The 17208-nt window shown below is 39.3% G+C and overlaps 1 protein-coding gene across 1 annotated transcript; it reads left to right on the top strand.

The window, feature by feature from the left end:
• The first annotated feature begins 8427 nt into the window (after positions 1-8427).
• On the top strand, positions 8428-16151 carry serf1b (small EDRK-rich factor 1B). Its single transcript, XM_062972304.1, has 3 exons — positions 8428-8617; positions 14927-15035; positions 15234-16151. The coding sequence occupies exons 1-3, from the start codon at positions 8443-8445 to the stop codon at positions 15304-15306; spliced, it is 357 nt and encodes a 118-aa protein (XP_062828374.1). The 5' UTR covers positions 8428-8442; the 3' UTR covers positions 15307-16151.
• Positions 16152-17208: the final 1057 nt, after the last annotated feature.

The following is a 17208-nucleotide window of genomic DNA, read 5'->3' as shown; positions in this document are numbered from 1 at the left end:
GTCATCAGCCTGCGACTGAACAGCCCTCCCTCCCCTCCAGAAGTGCTGCTCAGCCTCTTGGAACCCAGGGAATGCCTGGTGCTCTTCCCTGGCAGCCTTGAAACCAGGCATGGGCAAACTTCGCCCCTCCAGGTGTTTTGGACTTGAAGGCAAATCCAGGGTGCTGTCGTTTAGGGGCCCTTCCACACAGCCATATAATCCAGAATATCAAGGCAGAAATCCCTCATTATCTGCTTTGAATTGGAATATATGGCAATGTGGACTCAGATAACCCAGTTCAAAGCAGATAGTGTGGGTTATTCAGCCTTGATTTTCTGGGTTATAAGGCTGCGTGGAAGGGCCCTGGGTTATCTGAGTCCACACTGCCATGTATTCCAGTTCAAAGCAGATAATGTGGGATTTTATTCAGCTGTGTGGAAGGGGCCTGGGTCTTCTGTTTTCTCTGCCAAATAACGCTGTTGCCTCACCCATCTACACCTCCCAGGATTCCATAGCATGGAGCCTTGCCAGTTAAATTGGGGTCAAACTGCATTCATTCTGCAGTGTGGATGCAGCTATGGAGTGTAATGGATTTAGAATGGCCTGTATCTTTGTTTCTTCTTCGTATAATTTTTACAGAAAGTAAGAAAACAAAATTCCAAATATTGCAGGCATGGGCAAACCTCAGCCCTACTGGTTGTTAAGAATTGTAGGAGTTGAAGTCCAAAACACCTAGAGGGCCCAAGTTTGCCCATACCTGAAATATAGTAAAGGTAAAGGTTTCCCCTGACATTAAGTCCAGTCATATCTGACTCTGGGGGTTGCTGCTCATCTCCATTTCTAAGCCGAAGAGCCAGAGTTGTCCGTAGACACCTCCAAGGTCATGTGGCCAGCATGACTGCATGAAGCGCCGTTACCTTCCCGCCGGAGCAGTACCGATTGATCTACTCACATTTGCATGTTTTCGAACTGCTAGGTTGGCAGGAGCTGGAGCTATCAGCGGGCGCTCAAGCCACTCCTGGGATTTGAACCTGGGACCTTTCAGTCTGCAAGTTCAGCAGCTCAATGCTTTAACACACTTCCCCACCGGGGCTCCTGAAATATAGTAACCAACAAAAAAATATGCAAGAGAAACATATTAAAACAGTATGTGCATCGAGGAAGTACTATGTAGTACAGACTTTTCTTAATGTATTAATAACAAGTAAAGTCAACAAAGATACAATCATTATATATACTTAATAACATAAAATAGTGATAGATTTAATAAAAAAGCATTTAATTTAGCTTAAAACTTGCTCATCTAAAGTATACTGCACTTACAGTTGTAATACAATTTTTCTAATTACTTGGAATGTGTTTAGCTCCCCCCCCCCTCCCCCAACATCCCTTTCCCTTTTCTTTGTGCCATCTTCACCAGGACCAACTTTCTTTATTCTTTATCTCCAGAAATTCATTTTTTTTAATTTTGTGTCAAAAGCATTGTATAAATAGATAAGTTTAAAACGGATAAAATAAAGCGATCACAAGCTGCTAAATAGATTTAGACCAAAAATGGGCAACAGCAACTGCATTGCCTGTAGCTTTAAACCAGGGGTCCCCAAACTAAGGACCAGGGGCCAAATGCGGCCCTCCAGGGTCATTTATCTGGCCCCCGCCCTCAGTTTTAGACTAAGTCTGAAATGACTTGAAGGCACGCAAAAACAACAACAATCCTAATTAACTTGACTATCTCATCAGCAAGAAGCGGGCCCACACTTCCCATTGACAGACTGGTAGGTTTATGTTGGTTAAAATTGTTCTTATTTTTAAATATTGTATTGTTCTTTCATATATATTTTTGCACTACATATAAGATGTGCAGTGTGCTTAGGAATTTGTTTGTTTGTTTTGGGTTTTTTTTCAAACTATAATCCGGCCCCCCAACACTCTGAGGGACCGTGGACCGGCCCTCTACTTTAAAAATTTGAGGACCCCTGCTTTAAACAGTTCTTCCTTGGTGCATGAGGCAGGGCATTATGGGCAAGCATACAGAAGCTAAGTTGTTTGTTCTCCTCCACAATCGCACAAGGATGGAGGATTTTTCTAGGTATTGCCATTTTGCCAGATTGTCTTTTGATCTGTCAACTCCACTTCTGAGTCTGTTCAGGAACTTCCAAATTGCCCATTCTTGGCTTGGCCCTTGAGGAAGACCCTCGTAGGGGGCCATCCAGATGGAATTGCCTGATTTTGCTGCCACAGGGATATTCTTGCTGTTACTGGAGGAACATTTAGAAGAGTGTTGGTTCTCATAAAACTTTTCCTTGATTTAAGTGTACTGGGAGGAGGCTGGTGGCCATACAGTGAGTGGCTTTCATAGTGTTCAACCTTATTTCTCTCACAGTTGGCAGTAATTTCTCATCACACATGGCGGGGGGATGCCAACTAGATTATAGAGTCTATCAACAGGTGTAGGTTTAAGACATCCTGTGATTATTCCACATGTCTCTATAAATAAATTCTATAAACTTCCCCCAGATTTTTCAAAAGTCCGTTTGTTTCCGTAATCCCTGACAAGTCAATTTGTCATTAATTGCTCTGTTCTAAACTTCTCTATACAATTTGTCCAATTTAATTTTGCTTTTATCTTTCCAATTTTTTTGCAATTATTAGTCTTGCTGCCAATAATAGGTTGGAAATTAATTCCTTCATTTCTTGTGAGGATATATTATTATCATACAATGATAATAATGCTATTTCTGGTATACGGTTAATCTATAATTTTATTATCACTTATTTCCTTAAATACTAATTTCCAAAATTTTTGTATAAATGTACATGATTACCACATATGGATATATGGGCCTCATTCTTGGCATCCTCTCCAGCATTTATTTGAATGTTTCTCCTCTATTTGTTTGTTTCAATGGGAATTGTGGAATGTGTTGCCTTTGAAATTAGAATCGTGACTTTTTAATGCTTTTATTTTAAGTTTTATGAGTTACATCTTTATATTTTTTATCATTTTTCAAAGGACATATTCCACCTTGGTGATTTTTGCAAAAAGGTTGAATAATAATAATATCTAAAATAATTCAACCCCTTGCTATCCTAAATAATGAGTCCTGTTATCAGTCACCAAAACAAGAGTACTGTTATAATAATATGAGAGATATAACATTACATGTTTAACTGGTTTACCTGGTGGCAGGATGCTTATCTTATCAAGCTGCTCCCAGAATATCATACCCAGAGTACTTATTTAGCCTCCAGAACTCACCCATCAACTTGTCTAGTACCTATCTGTGCTGGTGGAGGACTCTGGGATTTATAGTACCAATAAATTTAATTTTTCTGAGCTCTGAATATTCTCCGTATCAGTTACATGTCTTCATTTAATTTTCCCTGTTGACAGTTCCACACTCACCTTTATGTATTATACAAAGCTAGAATTTATTCCCCTTATCTGTGAAAAAATTTGAAACGCAGCTCAGTCATTCAACAGTTAGGACATGAGATGACCCCGCCACCCACCCACCCACCACAAATTATGCTTTCAACAACCCAATGTTATGTGCTGTCATGATTCAGGGAAAGGGGATACAGTTTCAAGGAGAAAACAATTGTTTGCACTCAATATATTCTTCTCTAGAATAGGAATTTATGTGCGTTGCCCTGCTTTGGCAACCATTAATAAGGAATTAGGCCTATTATCCCCAAACAAACTGTGAGCCACATATTCCTAAATGATACATCATTGCATCCAAAGATAATGTTTACTATCGTGCAGACCAAGCCTTTCTGTATATGCAGGGCACATATGTATCTCAATCCAAAGCAGTAATATTGAAATGGCAGACAAAGGTCTGAGGCAATGAGACAAAGAGAGTTCCTAGTGGCTGTAGAAAAATGACGTCTTTATTCTCAATGGCCAGTGAGAATACAGCAATAAAGAAAAGGAGGACCTTCTCCTGTCATCAGGAAAGCCAAGGTACCCTAACTGAGGATCACAAATTCTTATATACCCTTTTTCCTCCATCTACTGAGTCACAGGTATTATCAATCACCAATTAGTGTCAACAAAAGTCTTACTGGGCACTTAACTAAAAAGCTATCTTGGCATTTTCCTAAAATATAAACTACTTTCAGGACCTCTACCCCTCCATTAGGGCGTTATCTTTGGAATCTTCGCCTTACCCATTAAGGATTCTCATTAATTAAGGAGAATCCCCTTATCTCATCTGTCAAAGACCTATTCGCATTGGAATTCTCGTCTCACCCATTAGGGGTGTTCATTAATTAAGGAGAATTCCAGTTGTCTCAGCTGTTAGTGACCTATTAGACTGGAATTCTCGCCTCATGCATTAGGGTTCTCATTAATTAAGGAGAATCCCAGTTGTCAGAGACTTAATGGCACTCCCCTCATGGCGCCAGGTCTTATCTTGACATCCCAAAAAACCCTTAATTTGTCTTTTGTCCATTAGCATGGAGCTTTATCTGTTCTTGTTGACACTTTAACAGATGTCTCCGTGAACTTTGGTCTTGCTACGGGCAGGCAGTTGTTTTGCTGAACAGAGTATTCCTAAAACTAGCACACATCTGCTGGTGATTACATTTCTCTATATCTATTTCTTTAACATGATTACATTCAATATATATTTTCCAATACAAGTATTATATTTTCCCAATACACCTTCATCAATACTAGGTTAGATACAAAAGAATAAAGAACTGAGGATGTGCACTCCGAAAGTAAGCTACGTGCCACCCTAAATCATAATCCTATTCAGAAGGCATGTTTTTTGTATATGTGCAAACCTGATATGCCTGCCTGCCTAGTGCAATAATACCTGCATTAGGTTAAAAAAAAAGAATAAAGGATTCACACTTTGCGTCTATACGTAGAATAAATTTGACACCACTTTAACTGCTTAGCTTGATAGTTTGGTGAGGCACCAGCAGTCTTTGACAGAGAAGGCTAAAGAGCTTGTAAAATTATAACTTCCCATGTGCAGGGGCGGTTCAAGCGCTATGCGGACTACACTGCTGCTGAAGGCACAATCCTCTACGGAGCGCAGTTGAGGCGACTGCGCCCCCTTGAGAGCTTCCCAAGCACTCCCAGTTCCCCTTCGCACCCACTTGCAGGAAGGTTCTGTCCCGCAAGTGGGGAGGGGGGGCGCCAAAAATAATGCTTGCTTACACTTGAAAATTACCTAGGGCCGGCCCTGCCCATGGGTCCATAACACTGAACCATTGCAGTTAAAGTGGTGTCAACCATTAATTCTACAGTGTAGATGCACCCTTAGTTTCTCCCTCCCCTTACATTCCTATTCTCCTTACCTACTTACCCATACATCATCCTTCTTTTTCACTTACCCAGTTTCATTATACAATTAAAATAGTACAAAATGGTTGCAAAGAAAAGAGGACTTGTTAGACATTTGATCATCAAAACTGCAAATACAACAGATTACATCTGGGATCCTTAGCTCCTATATGCAAAGCCTGCATTCTTCCCCTGACCTCCTCAGCCCACACATCTTGACTGGGAGAACGGTGGCAGAAACGAATTCCTCTGTGTTGTGTCAGAAACAATTTCTGAAAAGTCATATTACGAAATCTCCAATGTTGATACACTGGACAATTTTGTGTCTATATTGCTGTACATACAGTGAATCGGTGTCCTGTACATGAAATAAATCACACCATATTAACCTCTGACAAACAAGTCGCTTTAAGAAGTGAGGTGTACAAGTTAATGAGGGTAGAAAGCAAAGAGGTCAATAAGTAATAAACTGAATTGAAGAGGTTGTAAGATGAGATCCCATGATTTTGGACAACTTGACTGCATTATATGACTATACCAACCATATAATACAGTTTCAACTGCATTATATGGCAGTGTCATTGGGGTCCTGAATTCCCACAATTCCCAGACAATACTGTTTCCAGAGTTAAGACAACTTTAAAAAGGCAAAAAAAGATCTTTTGAAGAAGCATCATAAGGAACTAGAATTAATGCAATCCCCAAGTGACAGCCTACAGACCTTTCTCTGTAAATTGGATCAGGCCCAACATTAATTCTTTAACTGAGAAATTAGGCAACAATAATTTACCAAATGAAAATGTTAGTGTTTGTACTAATGAATTAAGTTTTCAATTTTAAATGTTTAACATTATAAAATTAATGGTCAACCCTAACCCTGCATATAAATAAAGCTTTGAGTGGATAAAATGAGGTTGCTTCCAGCTCCTAGATAATCCTCTCTTGGCTTTAAGGCTGTATTCGTTTCGAGTAGCTCACAGATTACATCGGTTCCTTATTATTTTTTTGCTACTTAATTGCTGTTGTTGACTTGGCACACCTGGCAGTTTTCTCCAAGTACATCAAGCTTTCATCCGGGTGTGGGTTGATGGCACCTCATACAATAGTCTCTCCTGGATATAAATTTGGATTATTTGACTTAGCCCACAGATTATTTTAGGGTGCACATCTTCAATATATTTATGTAACTGAAAGAATTAAGAATGGTATTTGTTAAGTGCAACTTGGATGCATCTAAATTGTGGAATTAATGCAGTTTGACATGACTTTTAATAGTTATGACTCAATGCTATGGAATTCCATGAAGTGTAGTTTTACAAGGTCTTTAACCTTCCACACAGCCATAAAACCCAGAATATCAAGGCAAAAATCACACAATATCAGCTTTGAACTGGGTTATCTGAGTCCACGCTGCCATACAGTGTTCCCTCACTACTTCACGGTTTACTTTTAGCAGATTCACTGTTTTGCAGTTTTTCAATAAACTCTAAAAGACTATTATAAATAATAAAAATTACAATTTACAGCCTAAGGAAGGGAGGAAGGAGAAGCCAAAGAGAGAGAAAAGGAGCCCAAGCGGCAACAGAAGGAGAAGGAGGTGATATATCAACACACGATTGGTTGATAATACTTAAATTAGTGTATAATTACTAAAATAATGTATAAATATTAAAATATAGCGTCCCTACTTTGCAGATTTTCACTTATTGCGGGTGGTCCTGGAACTTAACCCCCACAATAAGTGAGGGAACACTGTATATTCTAGTGCAAAGCAGATAATGTGGGATTTTATTCAGCTTTGTGAAAAGGGCCAAAGTGTGTTGGAACTGCAACAAACTACAAATCCTAGGGCCCTTTCACACAGCCATATAACCCAGAACATCAAGGCAGAAAATCCCACAATATCTGCTTTGAACTAGGTTCTCTGAGTCCACACTGCCATATATTCCAGTTCAAAGCAGAAAATGTGGGATTTTATTCAGCTGTGTGGAAGGGGCTCTAGAATTCCTTAACACTGAGCCAATGCAGTTAAAGTAGTATGAGACTGCATTAATTCTACAGTATAGATGCAGCCTAGAGCATATAAGCCCCTTTCACACAGATGTATAAAATCCCACCATTATCTGCTTTGAACTGGGTTATATGGCAGTGTGGACTCAGATAACCCAGGGCCCTACCACACAGCCCTATATCCCAGAATATCAAGGCAGAAAATCCCACATTATCTGAGTGTGGACTGAGATAACCCAGTTCAAAGCAGATATTCTGGGTTATATTGCAGTGTGGAAGGGCCCATAGGCTTTACATCCCAGGGCAGCTGTGTGATTGGGCTTTGTTTCAAAGTACTGCAGAAAAAAGGACTGGAAATAAGGATCCAGCTTTTGCATCATGTGCCTGTATAACTTGGCAATGGATGAAGTCTCCACTAAAGCTCACTCAGGAATAAATCTCTTTGTCTTAAGGGTGCCACTTCAGTATTTGTTTAGCTAAACTGCATCATGCATTCTGAAGCTTTCAGGGCCCAGGATATTACATATCTGCTTTCCATATTTATTTTTGGCCAAGCCTTTATTTGCATATCTCGAGAACCAAGTTTGTTTAAATGCTACGATTTCCAAAAGAATTCCACTGTGTTTGCAGAAGGTCATTAATGGGCTTAATCCAGGGGCCTATCTACTCTATAGAATTAATGCAGTTTGACACCATTTGATTAGAACAGCATCCTGGGATTTGTGGTTTGGTGAGGTGCCAACACTTTTGGAAGAGAAGGCTAAAGACCCTCCAGCTCCTGAGATGCCATGCCAGGGCTCTTCCACACAGCTCTATATCCCAGAATATCAAGACAGAAAATCCCACATTATCTGCTTTGAACTGGAATTTATGCCAGTGTGGACTCAGATAACCCAGTTCAAAGCAGATATTGTGGGATCTTCTGCCTTTATATTCTGGGATATAGAGCTGTGTGGAAGGGCCCGCAGTTAAAAAGTGCTGTCAACTTGTAACGTAGACTAGGCGCTTTGTTTCCTCTGCTCTCTTGCCACATAGACAGTTAAGACACGCTGAATGGGGAGGAGGGAAGGGCGAAAGGAAAACAGAGCAACTGCGCACGCGCAGAATAAAGCCCCGACCAAATACAGCCTGTCAAGAAAAGCGTGGCTATGGGCAAAAAAGGTGACGTCGTGTGCGGGGTGACGTCACAGAGGGGCCCCTTATATAAGGCAGCGCGCGGCGGGCGGGGCACGCAGAAGGTTCTGGCAGTTGGAGTGGTTGGTGGGAAGTCGGAGCTCTCGCGTGACGGTTGTCGTCGCTGGGGTTATTGTTTTGCCATGGCCCGTAAGTAGCGGCCCTTTCCTCTTTTCCCTCTCCCGCTACCTCAGCGCTCGCGATGATTTTGTCGGTGTCTTTCGGGTCTGGACTCCACCTTCAGTAGTGGTGGCGGTTGTAGTAGTAGTGGCGGCAGAGGCCTAGTGTCTGGTAGTGGCGCTTGGCCAGAGGGAGGCGCCGCTGGGCCGGACTCTCGTCTCGGAAAGTGGGAGCTTGAGGGGAGAGGCCGTGGATACAATGTCAGCCCATTTTGTGCGTGTATCTACACCAGGTTTGGACAAACTTGGGCCCTCCAGGTGTTTTGGACTTCAACTTCCACAATTCCTAACAGTTTGTCCATGCCTGAGCTATACTCTTTCATGAAGCTTCAGGGAGCGAACAAAATTGTGTATGTTCTGAACACCGTCCATTTAGTTACAACGATGTGCAGTGTTTATAGTAGACATTTATTCTTCATAAAAAGGAAAAACAGCTTCTTTCGCAAGCCTTGCAAATTCTGGTTTATTATTGGGTATTATTTGTATATACAGTAGAGTCTCACTTATCCAACATAAACGGCCCGGCAGAACGTTGGATAAGTGAATATGTTGGATAATAAGGAGAGTTTAAGGAAAAGCCTATTAAACATCAAAATAGGTTATGATTTTACAAATTAAGCATCAAAACATCATGTTATACAACAAATTTGACAGAAAAAGTAGTTCAATACACAGTAATGCTATGTAGTAATTACTATATTTACAAATTTAGCACCAAAATATCACGATATATTGAAAACATTGAGTACAAAAATGCGTTGGATAATCCAGAACGTTGGATAAGCGAGTGTTGGATAAGTGAGACTCTACTGTACCTGGGGTTATGTAAACATTTCTTTGGTGGAAAGGGGATGCAAATGGAAAAAAGTTTAGGAAGCACTGATGTAAGCAATTATAATAACAGTAATGGGAATATTTATTTATATCCTGCCTTCTTCCCTTAAAAGATACTCAAAAGTGGCACACAGCCCTAAAAACAACACAAATTACAATGTAAAACCTAGAACAAATAGACATTAAAATGGAAGGAAACAGAATTGTTAAAACAAATAATTAAAATCATTAAAATGGTTTTAAAATATTTAAAAACACGATACAACACCCCTTGGCTCGCCCTTAAAACTCGTTCTTAATAAACTACTGCCAAATTCTTATTAAACTAACATTTAAACCAAACAAAAGGTTTGCAAGCTGTGGGAGTTTATCAGAACTTTTTGTTTGACACATTGATGTTTACTGGCCTGGACATTAAATGAAAGCAGGCTTTAAAAAATTAAGGATGTCTGGTGTTTGTATGTGTTGTGTTTCAATTATTATTTTAAAGGTTCCTAAGTGTTTTAAGTGACATTAAACGACTTGTAACTTTATTTGTATTTGATTTTTGATGGTGTAGACCAGGAATGGTCACACTTTGGCCCTCCAGGTGTTTTGGAATTCAACTCCCATAAATCCCAAAAGCTGTTAGGAATGATGGGAGTTGAAGTCGGAAATACCTGGAGGGCCGAAGTTTGCCCATGCCTGATCTACACTGTGCCATGAGTCCAGTCTTGATTAACTGTCATGGCTCAATGCTACCGAACCCTGGGAGTTGTAGTTTTCCTAGATCTTCACCAAACTACAAATTACAGAATGTATTGTGTTGCTATTATCATTAGTATGCAAAATTATATGCTGCTTTTTCTCTCTTGAAAGAGACTCGGAGCGGTGAATAGTGCCAAGAAAAAAATACCTAAAGACTGTAAACACTAAAATAGAATTAAACCCAGGACTCTAAAATCTATTTTTAAAAATCCATAAAACACACCTGACTCGGTATTTAAAACTTTAATAATAATCTTTATTTGTGACTTGCCCTATCTCCCAAGGGGACTCAGGGTGGTTTCCAGAACAAAAGTGACAAACATTCAATGCTATAATAAACAGATCAAAACAATAAATAAATAGCATCAATATAAAACTTAAAAACTTAAATGACAAACCAGAGAATAAGCCTCTTCATACCCATCTGCATCATAACAAAATCCAAATAATTAAAGGTATAATATGATGATGAGTGATGCTGTATAAAATAATGTATTGATAATCAACAAAAATGCTTGTCAGATTTTATTTCAGTTAAAGTGGTGCCAAACGTCATTAGTGGACAGTGGATGCCCTTTGCTACATCATGCATGAAGTTGCTTTATTTTTGTGGAGATTCATCAATTAAATAGCATATGTCACTAAGCTCAGTCATCAGTGATAAATATGAGCCAGTGGGGAAATGAAGAGAAGTCTCCACAAAATAAATAAAATAACATAAAATCTGAAAAAACAAAAACAATTTTTGTTATTTTATTATAAGTCCCACCTTTCTTCCTGAGTGGGACTCAGCGTTTTCCAAAAACAATAATTACAAAAAGCATTCTATAATATGCCATATACATTCAAAATCAATAAAAATATTTTTTAAATTATGTATTGTTTACTTCATTTTGATGTAACTTTCTCCGACTTTCTCCGGATGTATGTGCTGCTTGTTCTCTCTTAAAATAGACTCAAAAGGACAAACAGTACTAAAAACAATAGTATGTACAGTTTGGCCCTAGCATATAAACACTGAAATATAAGCACATCTAGGACTATTTAAAGATAGTTTAATGTATTAAACAGGTATTAAAATACATAAAATACTACATAGTATCCCTTGGCTTGATCTTAAAAAAAGACAGTTGAAGATAAGTCAAATATGTCCCATAAAAGTTCCTATTTATGCATTAAACATTTGCTGAAATAAAAAGTCTTTGCCTTTTGGGAAAATAAAAGCAAAGGAGGGGGAGACCCCATCTATACTGACTGTTTAATGTAGTTTAAACCTAGCTTCACATGGCGGTCAGACAACAAAAACATGTGAAAGAAAGCCCCTAATGCGCTTCAGTGCTCTATAGTTGCCACCCAGACTTCAATTAGTTCCGGGATTTCCTGTGTAATAATCTGCACTGCGAAAATATTTTCTTAAATACCAATTTCAAACTGCATTAAATGGTAAGGGTAGATGTTCTCTGAGAAGCCACACTCTCCTGTCCTACTCAGGTGACCCTATGATGGTGGTGGAACAGAGAGAAGGCCTTCCCCTGGGGATTTTAAAGTTCTGGTGTGTTCATAGACAGCCTTTCAAATAGCTTGGTCATAAATCGTATACGCCTTTATAGGCCATGACCAGTACCTTGTATTGGGTAGCTAGTGAAATTGTTTCAGTGAGAGTGATATGCTTCCTATAACACCCCCATCACCATTCTGGCAGCAGCATTTTGCACCCACTGAAGTTTCCAAAGACTTTACAAAGGCAGCCCCACATAGAGTGCATTACAGCAGTCCAAAGGGGATGTAATGAAGGCATGTGTCACTTCAACCAGATCTGACATCTCAAGAAATGGACGCAGCTGGCACACTAGTTTTAGCTGTGTATGTGCACTCTGGGCCACTGCTGACACCTGGGAATCCAGACTAAGAGTTGAGTCCAGGAAAACACCCAGGCTACAAGCCTGAGATTTCAAGGGAAGTGTAACCCCATCCAGCACAGGGAGAGTCCCTATACATGATACTTCTGCAGGGTCAGCTGTTTGATATGTGCTGATTAGGTACAGGTTGAGTATCTCTTACCTGAAATACTTGGACCAGAAGTGTTTTGTATTACTAGTAGGGGAGTTGAGGAGATCGGCTTGGAGTATTGCATATGTATTATTTCTTGTTGTTGAGCTGTTTGGCAGTGGAATATGCTGCCCCAGAGTGTGGTGGAGTCTCCTTGTCTAGAGGTTTTTAAGCAGAAGTTAGATGGCCATCTGTCAGGAAAGCTTTGATTGATTGTTCCTGCATGACAGAATGGGGTTGGGCTGAATGACCCTTGGGATCTTTTCCAACTCTTGAATTCTATGATATAATAAGATGGAGCCAAAGTCTAAACCAGGCCTGGCAAACCTAGGCCCATAGGCTGGATGCGTCCCCTTGGGCTCTTCCGTCCAGCCCTTATCTGCCTTGGCCCTCCTGTCAGTATGCAGATGAGGAGGTCCGCCTCAGGGAGATGGGCCGAGGCAGAGAGACTTGGCTACTTAGAGCTCTCAGCAGCAGCCTGTCTCCTCCTTCTCTCAGCCTGCAGACATCAACTGCGCCCCCCCCCCCCGGTGTGCCAACTGCCCTTAACCTCCCCCCTGGCCTGGAATGTGGCCACCACCCAAAAAAGTTTGCCCATGCTTGGTCTAAACAAAAAATTCATTTGTGTTTCATAATCACCTTATGCACATCACCTGAAGGTAACTTTATACACTATGTTTTGAATTCGTACATGCAAAAAAAATTTGCATACATGGAACCATCAGAAAGCAAAGGTCTCAACCACCTACATGGACAGTTTTTGAGTATTTGAGAATTTTGGATAAGGGATGCTTAACCTTGTACCAAACATATTGGCCTGACTGACATTCTCCTTGTAGAACGTTCAGTGGAATATTTTGGTGTAAGACCAGATCCCATAGTGCTTCTTGAATAAAACAACTTCAAAAGATACACTAAAAGGAAAAAGAGAGGAGGAAAACATGAATATTTGGGGAGAGGTTCTAAATGTTGAGCTTTGTGACAGACCAGCAGTTTGTAAAATGAGACTGATAGATGGATAAAGATGATAAGATTTCACAGAAACTGTTCACTTCTTTAACAAGTTGTTCAGTTGTTAAAAATTTAGTGACTCATAGAAACAGATGGCTAGAATTTACAGTGGAAAAATATCATTTTGCTAGTAGTCCCTTTTTGTTTGCCTAGAGATGGAACATACTGAAAAAGATAGTCTTCTCAGGGCACTCTTTCCAGTTTCAGGGACATTGAAGACAGCATATTTTTCATGGATAAATGCTTTACAAAGCAAAGGTTTGTTTTCTGAAAATGCATCATATGAAATTTTAATTTATGATATCTAAGAAAGAAAGGTTTGTTTCATTGAGCTGTTGACAGTATTGAATGTAAAAAGTAATAAATTAGCCCTAAAATAAAGAAACAGCATCTTCTAGTAAACATACTTCAGCAAACTAGTCCGCCTAAAATCTAAATGCCTGTTTGCTGAAGAGTGTGTTTGCTTGCAAGTGGAAGCATATTAGAAGGTGGGAGTAGCTACCAAAAAAACTTGTTAGAATTTCTGTCAAATGCATGTTTCTCATTGTGGCAGGCAAAAAAGAGGACATTTTAAAACATAATTGGATTCTAGTGAGAGAACATGATCTCCCAGTTTAACTAGTGAACCAGTAACTGTACATGAACTATTATATGGCTTTTGGAAAGGTTATAGAATACTTTTACTTGGTACTGCACTTAATTTTTTTAGACAACAGAAATTGAGTCTGGTTTCACCAAGGCCGGATGTCCTAGTCTAAGGTCCATGACTTTCATGATACTTGACAAGAAGTTGCTGCCCATCCTCTATTTTTGAAAAGTATAAATGTAAAAAATATAGGTTAATTGGACTTATTCCTTTACATCACTGTGTACGCAAAGATAATATTGAATATGTTTCAAAATAAGGTGTGAAATGGCTCATTGTTCACCAGACTGATGCTATCAATCAGATTAGTTCAGTAGAAAGAATTCATAATTGTGGTGAGGAGGACAGTGTGGGGGGGGGGGGGGGGCAACCTTCAGATGCTGTTAGACTGCATTTCCCATTGGCTGCACAGGATAGAACCACCAGAAGCAACAAGTGCATGAAGGGCCACGTTATTCCCATTCTTATTATACATTTGTCTGCAGGTTAGAAGGAACCACATATAAAGAAGCAGTAGGCAAATCTGATAACTTCAGGGGAATTAGCACAACACCATTGCTCATTTGCAGCTTTATATTGGGCTTCATATAAGACTGGGGTGTAACATTTGAGCGTGTGTGTGTTCATTCACTCAGTCATCGCCGACTCTTTGTGACTTCATGGACCAGTCCACGCCAGAGCTCCCTGTCAGTTGTCGCCGCCCCCAGTGGATGGGAACTACAGTTACTCAATATTGTTTTATCTAGGAATCCAAGGGAGGAAATGGGATACCAAGTCTCAATTTAATAAGGAAATAGGAAGTATCTTCTTCTCCCAAGAATGCCCTTGTCTCCTGTTATATTTTAAGTTGTATGAAGAAGAGATGAGAAAGTTTGGTGCCATATTTGATATTGTGCAACTAACAATTGGGGAAACACTGGGCTTTTCTAAATTGGAAAAATCATTTGTTAAGGTGTGCTCTGAAACCTAGGTCTAACACTTTCTCAATTCTAGGTGGGAACCAGCGTGAACTTGCCCGCCAGAAAAACATGAAGAAAGCCCAAGAATTGAATAAAGGCAAAAGAAAAGAGGATGCTCTCTCAGCTACTCAGAGGAAGCAAAGGTATGTTTGCATGGAAATCAACTCAGATTTCATGGGAAAGGGTGAGCTGTATGTGACTTTCTCAGAATTCTGAATATATAGTTAACATTCAAGAACTGAACGTAGAACATCTAGGTTTTAAAAAGAGATTTCTTCATTATACTAAAAACCAGATAAACAGCTATATCTAACATACTCCTGTTTTTTTTTCTTTTTCAGAGATTCTGAAATTATGCAGCAAAAGCAAAAAGCAGCTAATGAGAAGAAGACTGTTCAGGGAGGAGCAAAATAATACGTGGCTACACAGAGGACCGAATAATGCTGCAGTGCATCTCGAAAATATAGGGCCTAAAAAAAGACATATTTCTAAAAGTAGCCAGCCATTAAATGGTTAATGTTTATCTTCTACTTATTCACTTGTCCAGTATGCATTTATTTTAGAATATCTGGTTAATGTAGTGCAGTTGCAGCTGACTTGGCTTTATTCAAATTACTAGAATCTGTTCAAATAAAATTGCATTCTAAGTTCTTTATTCCCTTTGCATGTCTATTAGTAATGGTAGCAGTAGCTTAACTGCAGTTTTCATTGTTAAAATGTTGGCTCAGTAAAATAACTTGTGTGACTGTACCAGTTATTAACTATGAAAGTAGACTTGGAAATCTTTATGGCAACTCTTTAACATTCAGAGGTATGCCTCTTTAAAGCCCAAGGTTCTCCTTGCTTTCCACTTTGTAAAGGTCAGCTGTAAAGTTAAACATAAATTATTTTTACAATAAAATGTTGCATGAAATACTGTGTAGTTTGGAATTGGGCACTCAAGACAGCTCTAACACGTTTTCAGATGTTGCTGACAGATTTACACAATTGAGAGTTTAGTCCCTTGGTTAGCACAATCAAATAACTTGACTTCTGTCATGTGTTCTAATTGCAGCCTGAGTACATTACAATGGCAAAACATTCTCTAATATTTACTATGTAAAACTGCAATTAAAGTCTGTAATCTGAATGCAAATATAAGCATTATTTTTTGATTAAAGATTGATTGATTGATTGTAAAAATCATAGGGAGGAAACATTTTTGGCTGTGTTCAGATTGACTCCTTTCTGTATTGGTAGTAAAGATCCTACTAGAACTACTTATTTAGCTTTCATGCCTATTTTTCAACTAAATGGGATGGGGGGGGGGGGAGTGAGTTGACCTGGGATTCTGCCAAGTCATTCTTCTGTGCCCCTGTTGGGCTTTTCATTCTCAAACAATGGATTCATTATGTGTTACTTGCAGATTAGGGAGGAGACAGTCAGGGCGCCCAGATCTCTCTTGAAGTTCAAAGATAGTGAGTTACAGCACATACAGAGTATAAAATATAATTTGTTTGTTTTAATTATATAGCAAAGAATGGGATATAGAAATCTTTAGGCAAGAGTTTCCAAGCAAAAAGTGGGAAACGTATCTAAAATAGAATATCTGTAAATTATGACCATTCCTGTTCATAAGCGACAAGAGTGCACCATGTGAGCAGACTTTTAGGAAATGTTGGAATTGTTACAACAGTTAGTGGCGATAGAGTTGTTTTTGTTTCCTTAAAAATCTTAGTAATTAATAGTGTTCCACGGTTTCTTAAAACTTTTTGAATTTTTTATCTGTCCAGCTGCATTATGTATATCTCAATACTAATATTTAATGGATGGGAGAGTGGAAGTCTAGCATAGTCACATGCATATGTCTGTTGATGAAAGCACTGTATGTTTAAATCAATATTAGTGATTAACAACAAGAAATCCCTATAGTACTAGGCCAAGGTTTCATCTAGTCCAGTGGTTCTCAACCTGTGTGTCCCCAGGTATTTTGGCCTACAACTCCCAGAAATCCCAGCCAGTTTACCAGCTTGTTAGGAATTCAGGGAGTTGAAGGCCAAAACATCTGGGGACCCACGGGTGGAGAACCACTGATCTAGTGCAAGAGAAAGCAGCCTGTCGCCAACACACATTTCAGACTAACTCACAGAAGTTTCAGCAAGCCCCAAACAGTTGAAAGATATACTTGATCTTGATTGTATTGTCTATTTGTGTTCATGTACAATAAAAATAAATCCAATAGTAATGCACATCCAAAACTATAATCAGGTTCACATGCTCTTCTGTGGTACACAGAATAAATGGGAGGTTGGATGAAGTTGAGATGGTTTGAGATGT

This window comes from Anolis carolinensis, chromosome 2, assembly GCF_035594765.1.
Source record: "Anolis carolinensis isolate JA03-04 chromosome 2, rAnoCar3.1.pri, whole genome shotgun sequence".
NCBI lineage: Eukaryota > Metazoa > Chordata > Lepidosauria > Squamata > Dactyloidae > Anolis > Anolis carolinensis.
Note: the sequence above shows the minus strand (reverse complement) of the source record. Positions and strands in the feature narration are given on the sequence as shown.

Bases quoted from the DNA above. Each gene is read 5' to 3' on its own strand.
- serf1b (XM_062972304.1), top strand. From the start codon at position 8,443: ATGGGCAAAAAAGGTGACGTCGTGTGCGGGGTGACGTCACAGAGGGGC. The intron at 8,618-14,926 runs GTAAGTAGCGGC...TCTCAATTCTAG, and splicing joins TTATTGTTTTGCCATGGCCC to GTGGGAACCAGCGTGAACTT. The intron at 15,036-15,233 runs GTATGTTTGCAT...TTTCTTTTTCAG, and splicing joins GCTACTCAGAGGAAGCAAAG to AGATTCTGAAATTATGCAGC.